This window comes from Oratosquilla oratoria, chromosome 1, assembly GCF_046742065.1.
Source record: "Oratosquilla oratoria isolate Oo_2021 chromosome 1, ASM4674206v1, whole genome shotgun sequence".
Taxonomy (NCBI): Eukaryota; Metazoa; Arthropoda; class Malacostraca; order Stomatopoda; family Squillidae; genus Oratosquilla; species Oratosquilla oratoria.
The window spans coordinates 8,447,349-8,460,246 of record NC_134777.1 but is presented as its reverse complement, the minus strand read 5'-3'; the positions used below and the strand labels follow the sequence as shown (position 1 = coordinate 8,460,246).

Below are 12,898 nucleotides of genomic sequence, written 5' to 3'. Positions count from 1 at the left end.
GTGTGTTAAGAGCCCGCCTGACCAAATGGGCGGCCAAAGCTTCCTCATCCTGTGGGCCCTCGATGGGTTGCTGTCTTAGTTGAGCTGTGGCGGGGCAGTGAACCAGGTAGTGTATCAGCGGTCGACGGCTCTGGAGGCCGCAGTGTTCGCACTCCTGACCACTGAACTCGGGCCGTAGCTGCTCCAGCGTGCCGTACCCGAGCCGGAGCCTGTGCAACCGAACTTGGTCGGCTCTAGTTAGCGGACGGCCGCATTGTAGCGGCTGGTAATTTGTGGTGGCAGCGTACCATGCTGCCTGCCGCGAGGTTCTCTCCATGGTGCGATGGTGGTGATGAGCGGAGTGCCAGGTGCTCCGCTTAGCCTGCGTCTTGATCTGCTGCAGGCTGGGGAGGACGTAGCAGGATACTGCGGGCATGGTGCTAGCTGCTCGGGCTGCTGCATCCGCCAACTCGTTCCCTCGGAGCCCCACGTGACTGGGTACCCAGTTCATCCGTAGGTGCCGGCCTTCACCGGCAAGTCTCTGCGCGCTGAGGTGAATGGATGTTACCAGCTGGATGTTGTCGGTGGGGCTGGCTTGCTGGAGTGTCTGGAGGGAAGATTTGGAGTCTGTGTGTATAATTACCGCACCTTCACGATGGTGAAGGGCGTGCTCCAGGGCTTGCTGTATGGCAACTAACTCCGTCTGCAGGGTAGAACAGTGGTCGGGGGTCCTCCATGACAGCGTCTCCCCGCCGGTGACTGCCGCCGCTCCGGTCGTGCCTCGAACAGGGTCCACAGATCCGTCTGTGTAGTACACGGCTCCCCCTGGGATGCTGGCCTGTGTCACAGATGCCAGCGCGTGTAACCGCAGCTCGTGTTGTGTGCACTGTGCCTTCCTTGCTGGCGGGTTGTTGATGATGATTTCGACGGGTGGGGGCTGCCATGGGGCCGGTACAAAGTAGTTTGCTACGGCCAGATCCGGACTCAACATGGCTATTTGACCGTCGTAGAACAGTGCAATGGAGGCGTCAGCTATCCTCCCAAGCCATGTCTTTGTGCGGAAGAGGTCCCGTCGCTGCGGTAGGGTCCTTTTGATTTTTGTTCGTGCTATGGTCTCCCTGTCTTGTCGGAGGATCTTAGCCACCCGGCAAGTCGCAATATGTTGAACCCTGGAGGCCAGAGGTACCAGTCGAGTCTCACTTTGCATTATGGACATACTGGTCCAGCGAGGTGCCCCGAGCATGGTCCTCATGGCCTGGTTCTGGATGCACTCGATCCTCCTTTGTTGGGTGGGTGACAGGGAAACCAGCACGACAGCGCTGTAGTCAATCAACGAGCGGACGGCCTGTATGTAGTACAGGCGCAGCACGGCATGTGAGGCTCCAGAGTGTGTCCTTGTCATCGCCCTCATGACATTGATTCTCGTCCTCGTCCTCTCCCTTAGGTAGGTGACCTGGGTGTTGAAGGATAAGCCTTGGTCAACCCATACTCCCAGGTACTGGTACGAGCTGGTCCAAGCCAGCTGGATACCCTGAATGTGGAGGTGGGTGTCCGGGGTGGTGGCCTTAAGCATCAAGGCCTTGGACTTCTCAGCTGAGATCTTGAGGCCCAGTTCTTCACACTTGTTAGAGATAAGATCAAGGCCCTCTTGTGCTCTGGTGATCCTATTGCCTCGGGTTTTGCCCGAGACGACAAGAACCAGGTCGTCGGCATAGCTGAGAAGCGCCGTGCCACCCCGGAAGGGTAGGCTCACCAACTGTTCCATTAGGAGGTTGAAGAGGACGGGGCTGAGAACCCCACCCTGCGGAGTGCCGTTCTCTAGGTCCCGGTAGGCTGAAAGGTGGCCTTGGAACCTGACCCGGGCGCGTCGGTGTAGCAGGTAGTCCTCTATCCAGGAGAGGAGTCGTCCCTGGACACCCCGCTGTACCAGCGCATCTAGGATGGCGTGAGCACTGGCTAGCTCGAACGCTTTTTCCAGGTCGAGGAAAACGGCCACGGCAGGGCGGTTGTCTATGTGACTCAGGAGAGTCATGATGCTGTCGGCCGTCCCTACGCCCTTGGAGAATCCGAAGATGTGTGGGTGGAGGGGGCCCAGACGCCACATGAGTCGGGTGAGTACCATGCGCTCCGCTGTCTTGGCCGTGCAGCTCAGCAAGGAGATGGGACGTGGCTTGGAGGGCTCCCTGGGCTTAGGGATGGGCTGGATGTCCGCTCGTTTCCAGGTGGTTGGGAGACGTCCTACCAGCCACGAATGGTTCATCAGGGCCAGTAGTGCTGCCTCCCCGGCAGGCCCCGCGTGAGCTAGCATAGACAAAATCTTATCGTCCTCCAACATTCGTCTTGCAACTTCCACAGGTACGAAAATAAAGGACCTTTTAATCAAGAAAAAAGACCCAACCACAAATACAAACAGCGTAGTTTACGAAATCCCGTGTGGTGGATGTGACAGAAAATACATCGGTGAAACCGGCAGAGGCTTAGACACCAGATTGAAAGAACACCGAGCAGACGTAAGGCACCACAGGTTTAGTAGTGCATTAGTTAACCATGTCGATGAAAGAGGCCATCTACCAAAATGGGACCAGGCAAGAATTCTCATGGATAACATTACACGGCAGGAAAGAAAGGCGATGGAGTCCGTTTTTATCAACATCCATGATAACATCAATAAGAGAACTGGGGATTTAATATGGGCTAAAGCAGCAGCACACTTTATCATAATGAATAATAAACACAGAGCCCCTGATCCAGACGGACGTTTCAGCCATGCGAACTACGTGAGGTTACTTGGTCCACCCGCTGTGACAATCCGCCACACCGACAGATGAGGTCGAGTGGGGGACCAACCTGACACTTTGCCACGTTCCTTCTTTTGCCATATATATTGACCAGCTTGACTTCAAACTATGTTCCTCTGAAGAAGCCACTCAGGCGAAACTAGTCAGGAATAAAATTATTTCCCTCAGCCCGTGTTCCCTTACCTCCTATCCACATTGTTATTATTATTATTATTATTATTATTATTATAATTATTATTATTATTATAATTATTATTATTACTATTATGATTATTATTATTATCATTATTATTATTATTATTATGATTATTATGATTATTATGATTATTATGATTATTATGATTATTATGATTATTATGATTGATTATTATGATTATTATGATTATTATGATTATTATGATTATTATGATTATTATGATTATTATGATTATTATGATTATCATGATTATTATGATTATTATGATTATTATGATTATTATGACTATTATGGTTATTATGATTATTATGGTTATTATGGTTATTATGATTATTATGATTGATTATTATGATTGATTATTATGATTGATTATTATGATTATTATGATTATTATGATTATTATGATTATTATGATTATTATGATTATTATGATTATTATGATTATTATGATTGATTATTATGATTATTATGATTATTATGATTATTATGATTGATTATTATGATTATTATGATTATTATGATTGATTATTATGATTGATTATTATGATTGATTATTATGATTGATTATTATGATTGATTATTATGATTGATTATTATGATTGATTATTATGATTGATTATTATGATTATTATTATTATTATCACTGTTGCTATTATTGTTACTATACTATTATTGTTACTATTATTGTTACTATTATTATTACTATTATTATTACTATTACTATTATTATTACTATTATTATTACTATTATTATTACTATTATTATTACTATTATTATTACTATTATTATTACTATTACTATTACTATTACTATTATTATTACTATTATTATTACTATTATTATTACTATTATTATTACTATTATTATTACTATTATTATTACTATTATTATTACTATTATTATTACTATTATTATTACTATTATTATTACTATTATTATTACTATTATTATTACTATTATTATTACTATTATTATTACTATTATTATTACTATTATTATTACTATTATTATTACTATTATTATTACTATTATTATTACTATTATTATTACTATTATTATTACTATTATTATTACTATTATTATTACTATTATTATTACTATTATTATTACTATTATTATTACTATTATTATTACTATTATTATTACTATTATTATTACTATTATTATTACTATTATTATTACTATTATTATTACTATTATTATTACTAGTATTATTACTATTATTATTACTATTATTATTACTTATTATTACTATTATTATTACTATTATTATTACTATTATTATTACTATTATTATTACTATTATTATTACTATTATTATTACTATTACTATTACTATTACTACTACCATTACTACTACTATTACTACTACTATTACTACTACTATTACTACTACTATTACTACTACTATTACTACTACTATTACTACTACTACTACTATTACTACTACTACTATTACTACTACTACTACTATTACTACTACTATTATTACATTACTACTTTTACTACTATTATTACTACTACTACTACTGCTGTTACTACTGTTATTATTACTATTATATTACTATTAATTATTACTTTTATTTTATCATTATTTTATTATTATTTCATTATTATTATCATTATTATTATTAATTTATTAATAATGATAATGATAATGATAATAATGATGATAATGATAATAATGATAATAATAATGATAATGATGATAATGATGATGATAATGATAATAATGATAATGATAATAATGCTAATAATGATAGTAATGATGATAATGATGATAATAATAATGATACTAATAATGATAATAATAATAATGGTGATAATGATAATAATAATCATAATAATTATGATAATAATTATGATAATTTTGATAATAATAATGATTGATAATAATAATAATAATAATAATAATAATAATAATGATAATAATAATAATGATAATAATGATAATAATGATAATAATGATAATGATAATTAATAATAACAATTACAATAATAGTAATAATGCTACTACTACTATTGTTACTATCATTGTTTTTATTCATATTAGTTTTAAGTATAAGATCTTATATATGACATAAAAGCCCTATACCTAACTTAATGTGAGTCATTTTCAGTCAGTTTTGGATTAATAAATAAGTATGAGGAATTCCAATTATTTTGAAAATATCTATGTGTTTCACAAAACGAAATTCTTTGGAAAAGATCAGTTTGTTAGTTAATTCGAATGAGGTATCTATGACGTCACAATATGTCACGTGACCGTGCCTCACCGTCTCATCAGCTGTGGATGTAAACAAATCAAGGAAGGAGGTGGGGCGCTGAAAGCCCAAGAGTCGTAACTATTTTTAATGATTATGCGTGTGATTCCAAGTTCCAGGGAGCATGCATGATGCGTACGAAGCCATCCCTATCCTGGAAAAGTTACCCCTACAGATAGAAGCCATCACAGCCTACGGTAAGTTAAGTTAAATAGGTAGGAAAGGAAGGACTGCCCCACATTTGGTTTTATCGTTGGAAATGTTTCGCCCATACAGTTTTGGAGATCAACTAAGAAAAATATTAATACATTGAAAGTTCCTTTTTGTATTACTGAATTTCACTTATGCTTGATATAATTCGATTCATTTATCCATCTGCAAAGTAATATATGGCCATACTCTCCTTCCACAACAGTTGCAGTTTATAGACAATAGTATGAACTTTAATTTGTGTATTCTTAATGAGATTCTGTGTTTGTACTCACATTTCAAACATCATGAACAAAAACTAAAGTTCAATTTAAGAAGAAAGAAATTGAACAACTGTAATTGTGATTATTATGTAACAGGAAGTGCAGCCATACATGAAGGAGTGAATATTAAAATTTTGTATATATGTAACTTGAAGAGAAAGTTTATTAAGTACATTATTTGTTCACTGGTTGGCTAAAGAAGGAAGAAAGAAGAAATGGAGTCTGTGAATTGGTACTTTCCACCTTTACATTCCTAGGTGTCGGTAGTGGATGATGTTGAGAAGTGATTCATTCATGGATATTTATTTGAAAATGTTGGTAAATTTGTACCTTCTCTCATGCAAGGCATGCAATTACTGTAGATTATTAAGAGACTGTAAGTTAGTTAAACTGCATAAGTAGGGAAGTTATACGCCCGTAAGGTTACATTTTCAGTAAGGTCTTGTTAATCAAGCAAGTTTGACCTACTTATATTCAGATCTCCATCAAGAGCCTCTACTCCACCTTTCATACCAAATTCTTTGTGTTATGCAGTGAACATTAGGACTATCATTATTGTTCTCAGTCATACTATAGTGAGAAAGAATTTCGTGCAAAAAAAAAAAAATTGTAAAAGCAAAAAGAGAAAATAAGTGAAAATCTGTATATGTGTATTAGGAAAGACAAAACAAATATTCTTCAGAGAAATGAGAACCTAAAGGAGAAATCTATACAAACTTATATTAAGGCCACGTGTCCTCTGTAAAAAAAAATTACGAGTAATCAATTTACTGATCAAATGTGCTATATTTTTAGGTGTTGATTTGATAGTAAAGAACTTTCAAGTTATTGCAATATTAGCATTATCTGGATATTTCAATTTTAGAAATTTGTGGTGTATAGTGTATTAATATCAGAATGACTGAAAATGATGGATACTGCTTTTCATATAAGTGTTTTATAAGAAATTAATTATTCATTATATGTAAAGATGGCTAAGAATTGAATTGGAACACAATGAGACCTCTCATTAATGGATGTTAATTAGCTGTGTTTGCGCTGTTTTCGGTGTTTTGGAGTGGTTTTTGGGTGGCATAGTGATTGCACGCACTAAACAACAGCACCAAAGACAGCAAAAACACTGCAAACACAGCTAATTAACGTCCGTTAATGAGAGGTCTCACTGTACTCAGATTTACATAAGTTATCAGTTTTGGGACACATACATGGAATACAGCCATTTTAGAGATATGGTAAGGTGACTTAGTATGCCAATATATGTTTATATATTATCCTGATTTATTTCATATATAATGCTTTGATATATTAATCTATTGCCAAGAATCTTCCCAAAGCTCCATGGTCTTGAGGTAATCCTAGCCATGGTTTTCGTCAACATTGGTCAATAGTGATCAACCCTTCCATGGATCTTACTTGGAAATAACCATTGGAACCATTGGACTATTGCATGTGTTGTATTGATATAGTTCTGTTTCGTTGTCACCAGCTGGTAGGAGGAGGAGGAGGGGAGTAATCATCAGTTGTCTGTTTTCGTAGTATGAAAAGTGAAGAAAATGTAACTAAGAATTGATGAGTTAAAGAACAAGCTTGAGTCTGGTCCAAAGACTAAGTGTCAACCCCTCAAAGCCACACTTACAGATGGAGGTAATGTTGATGAGATTTAAAAATGAACAATGGGGAGATTATTTTCTTTGGCATCAATTTGACAACACTGCCATCAACAAACTTCCATCATTTATCCTACAGTCATGTATTTATTATTAGATAATGATGATACTAGCAGCAGGAGGATGGGAACAGTTACCAGTTGTCAGTTCCTTACCGTATATGTATAAAGGTGGAGGGAACAGTTGAGGTTGATAGAAAGAGATCTTTGACTCAGTACATAGATCTATTGTCAGCCTCTCAGGGCTGCATCTTAAGATGGACCTAAGGGTGTTGATGAGTTTTGAAGATAGACGTCAGCGAGATGATTCTCTCTTATGCCTCTCGTTGTTTCTATTCACTATCAACATTATGAAATATTTTGTCAGAATATTTGAAGAAAAAAAATCTAATACTTTTTTCAACAAGAATGGTTGCCTAATGAATTTAGCAGTTAACTAAAGTGTAGATTTATGTGCAGCCAGTGATGGGTACCAGCTGGTGGTACTCCAGTGTGATAGATGGCCCAGAAAATCATCTTCCTGACACCCATTTTCAAAACCCACCAATACTGCCGTTTTGAGGTGCAGCCCTGAGGAGGTAACACTTGGTCGCTAGATCGACTTCAAGATCTCTCTTCAACTTAACTGTATTTCCTTCACATAAGTAGAGCTGAGAACTAGCAACTGCTCCCCTCCTACTATTAATAGCAGTGATATAAAAACAGTCCCACACAAGTGCAGCAAACACAACAGTCCAAAGTTTCTTCCCAGAGATATCTATGGAAGGGCCTCAGCAGGGGTGGACAATTTGGTCGCCACGTGCCCAGGACACCCAGATTTCGTCTGCGGGCAAGCATGAGTTGTTGCTCCAAAGGATCCCGCCCACTGGGCAACTACCATAAAACTTGAATTGTCCACCCCTGCTCAGGATCATCGCCAACCACTGTGGGTTTCCAGTTAGTGAGACTCCAGACAACAGTTGTTGTTATAACTATTATTGCTTTTACTCTTATTATTATTATTATTATTATATTCAGGTACTGACTGATATTTTGTTGTTCAGATGGCAACCTGGTTGTTGGAACAAAGCAAGGACATCTGCTTATGTACAGTGTAACTCGGGGCACCACACAAAGATGGCAGGTCACGCTTCTAAGGTCAAACAAAAACTTTTCAAGGAAACCTGTCACAAAGGTGGCAGTAGTACCAGAACACCAGATTCTTATTTCACTCTCAGGTTTGTAAATAGTTTCTTATGTTTAGTCAATGTTTTAGTGTGTACATAAACAGTATTTCAGTACTGTTCAATAAAAAGGGCAGATGTACTATATACTGGAGATTATATAATACAGTGGAGATTTATTTACTTACTTCATCCTATGATTTTTTCAAAGTTTACATAAATGACCTTTTTACTGACAAAATTTATCACCAGTAATATTATATTGACTAAACCATTTCAATTCACAGATAACATAGTTAGTGTGCATGATCTGACTGTGTTTAACTTCCCACTCCTAAGAACCATGACTAAAACCAAAGGAGCTAATGTCTTTGAGCTTGATGTCAAGGTAATTAGTAAGAGTTTTTAGGTATTTGAATTCCCAACAAGAATTTCTTATTCCTTGATTATATATTACTGATATTGTTAATATATCAGCAAAGAAACTATTTGCTATATATAGAAAAAGGATTCCTTGAATGTAAATCATAATGATTAAAGTCTAGTTTCCTCATAAAATGTATTTGTCCTCTCTTATCTAGCATCACATATCACGCACTGGAGAGACTGTGGTGATAGTACGACTTGTGGTGTCAGTGCGTAGAAAATTGCAGCTCTACTACTGGAAGTCAAGGCAGTTCCAGGAGCTACGTGAAGAACTCACCCTTCCGGATACACCAAGGGCTTTATCATGGTGCAAGGAAGCTATAGCTGTTGCATTTAAGCATGAATATTGGTTGGTGAAGGTAATGCAAATGATAGACTTTAATTTTAAGTTTTAAGTTCCTTCATTTAGACTATGTTTATTTGTTTTCACAATATACTCTTTGGAGTATTTTGTGACACATTGTTTCTATACATACCTTTAGAATATTATAGAAATTTTAATGGAATCAGCAATAGGTACAAGCTAGTGGTGGTTGTACAAGGTGGATATCAGAGATAATTATCCTTCTACCAGCCATCATCAAAACTCATCAACACCCTCACTTCCATCTAGTGCGGCCAAAGGTGCTGACATCTGGTCTTCAGTTTGGGCCTAAATCTCGTTTCATCACCTTTGACTGTAGTTCCTCCACCTTTTCATTTAAGGAGAGCTGACAACTAGCAACTGTTCTCTTTCTACTTCCATAAGCCAATGACTTAGAAACAGTCACATACTAATATAACACAAACCACAGTCTGAAATTACTTCCCAGATAGATATAGGACAGGGCCTGAGAACCATTGCTAGTTACTGTGAGCCAAAGGGTTTTCAGTCAGTAAAACCTGAGGCAACAAATATCATTAGGTCTTCAATATACTTTTTGGGATATTTAATGATACCTCGCTTCTGTATATAATTGATTCAGCTTAATATCACAAAGTCTCCCTCTCAGAGAGGGTGAGGATGGTGCCTTAGAAGCAGGGAATTTTAACATATGCAGCATCAGCCCAATGTATAGCTCTAATACGTGTTGGTGTCAGCTGATTTTAGATTTTTCATTATTTGCATAATTTGTCTGAAGATAACATAAGATTAAGGTATAGCATGAAAAAAGTACTCACAGTTGAATATATCTTGCATCCATGACCACTGTCAGCATGAGATCAGGGAGATGTATAGGCCTATGGTAAGTGAATTGACTGGTTAAGGTGGTAAATTTAGCATATTCTTTCCCTCTCATTCATGTTTTCCATGCATATTATGAAAGATATAGGCCATAACTATAATTATTATGCACATATATACCATCTTACTGGATTTATATACCTCGTGAATGTCATGTAACTGAAAAAGTAGTTGATGGGAGAAACAGAGTTAAAATCACCAAATTTTTACCCAAAATGTGAAAACAATGTGTTGCCAGTTCTCCCCCCCAGCACACTGCAGTGTTACAATGTTAGGAAAGGGTGTGGAGGAGAACTTTAAAATCAATTCAAGACAGCAAAACTGTAATGTACAGCGGGACATTTACAACTCCTCAAAATTCTATATAACTGGATCCACAAAGGCTCCAACCACAGTACATGCAGCTCATCCAAGCCAATTTGTTAGAAAGTAGCTGTTATGGCAACTATTGTGGTATTAGATTAATGTTGTTGGTGATCAAGCTAGTTGAATGTTGCGGTGTTAAATTAATGCCATTGATGCTGTATGGGTTAATGGAATATAAGTACGCCCTTACGATGAACTCACTTGCTGCCAGACAGCTTCAGTCCACTTTCACTGCAATCTTGCATCCAAGTAGTAATACTCTAAACCACTCGCTTAGTAAGCATCCCACTTATATATACCTTTGACATACTGTAGAAATTTGCTTGAACTGAACAAATGATGGACACCTGCAAATGGTGCTTCTTAGAGATGCACGTCAGAGAGAATCATTGCCGAGTTGCCAATCTTCCATATCTGATAATAGCTTTGCTTCCATCTGGAGGTGCTGTCCCAAGGGGATGACACTCAGTCCCCTGACTTGTTTTATATATATAAACAATTACTACAGTGAACCCCCACATACCTGTGACTCACCATTCTTACATATACCAAAGGCTTTTCACCCCTTACACGGGGAGGTTAGCCAAAAAGAAAAAGGCATAGAAACCACTCCCACCCATTCCATTTCCTATATATCCCTCCCTCTTATCTTGGCACCTCCTGGATGACGGGTCATCCTTGCATCTTGTCCACTGCCCTGGGTCAGAAGCAGTGTCGCAAGACACCACATCCACAGCAAGGAGAAAAAGGGGAGAAATCCCTTTGGGCTGCGTCAAATTTTTCTCACACATACTACCTCACTCCCCATCCCCCCGCCCATTCCACCTCATGCATTGAGGAAGGACGGGAGAGGACAGAAGACAGGGGTCTGATTTATAAATATATATATTAATTAAAAATGAGCAAAAAAGCAATATACAGTGCATAAACTAATATTAAGTTTGATATACACAAGATTTATTCAGTCTTTCATTATTAGTGAGTACAGTTCTATTTTACTATTATTTTATTAAAATGTATCATCACATTTAAAAAGTAACTTTGAAAATGGAGTATTAACATTTATTTACACCATAAAATCATGAAAACAAGATTTTACTATTTAAAAGGACATTCTAAGTCATTTAATTGGGTGTATCCACTATCCACAATTTTTCGCTATTAGTGAGGGGTCTTGGACTCTGACCCTCGTGAATACCAGGGGATCACTGTATATTGCTTGTACATTTTTGCTGAACAACTAACAATTGGCAACTGGTCCCTTCCTGCTATCCATTGACATAGAAACAGGGGATCACTGTATATTGCTTGTACATTTTTACTGAACAACTAACAATTGGCAACTGGTCCCTTCTTGCTATCCATTGACATAGAAACAGTACCTCACTAATATTACACAGACATCAGTCCATTTTTTCTTTCCAAGGAGATTTATGGGAAGGTCTAAGTGTTTGTCAGCCACTGTGGTACAGAATGTTTCCAGTCGGGAACACTTAAGGTGATCATTTTTAATAATTTGTTTGAATCCTTCCTCTTAGCTCTCATTTCCTCGGTTCAGGTTTCATCATCAGGAGCTATTTGCCCCTGAATTTTCTTCCTTTTTCCATTTATTATGGAATGTTGTGTCTTTACATACACACATATACATACCAGGGGCTTTTTCGCCCTTTACAATGGAGGTAGCCAAAATCAAAATGCATGATTCCACTCCCACCCATTTCATCCCCACCCACTACACTCCCATTCACCACCCCTCTCTCTCTCCCTCTTTTTTTGGCTCCCTCTGGATGACAGGTCATCCCTGCATCTCACCCATTGTCCTGGGTCAGAAACAGTGCAGCAAAATACAGTGCATCCATAGCAAGGCCTCTTCATTTAATTGGTGATCCCCTATCTACATCCCCTCCTGCAAAAAAAAAGAAAAGAAAAAAAACATAGAGAAATCCCTTTGGGCTGCATCAAAATATCATTCACACATAACCGCTCCCTAACCCCCCATCCCCCACCCACTCCCTTCCATGCATCAAAACATCATCTATACACAACAATTCTCCACTCAACCCTGTCTTCTGTCTTCTCCCTTCCTCAACAGACATCCCCCTTTTACACCATCCATCCATCTCATCCTTGGTCACCCCATCCATCAATCTCATCCTTGGTCACCCCATCCATCAATCTCATCCTTGGTCACCCCATCCATCAATCTCATCCTTGGTCACCCCATCCATCAATCTCATCCTTGGTCACCCCATCCATCAATCTCATCCTTGGTCACCCCCTCCTGTTCATTTCATCCACCTCTGCCTTTCACACTTTTTTCACTAATCTGTCCTTACTCATT

The 12,898-nt window shown here is 38.0% G+C and overlaps 1 protein-coding gene across 1 annotated transcript in view; it reads left to right on the top strand.

The window, feature by feature from the left end:
- The first annotated feature begins 5,275 nt into the window (after nt 1-5,275).
- Nucleotides 5,276-12,898, top strand: part of Vps39 (vacuolar protein sorting 39) — a 33,977-nt gene continuing 26,354 nt past the window's right edge. Inside the window, exons 1-4 of the mRNA XM_076196508.1 lie at nt 5,276-5,435; nt 8,421-8,594; nt 8,828-8,928; nt 9,122-9,325. Of these exons, the coding sequence (XP_076052623.1) occupies nt 5,363-5,435; nt 8,421-8,594; nt 8,828-8,928; nt 9,122-9,325 (552 nt within the window). The 5' untranslated portion in view covers nt 5,276-5,362. The remainder of the gene's footprint in view (nt 5,436-8,420; nt 8,595-8,827; nt 8,929-9,121; nt 9,326-12,898) is intronic.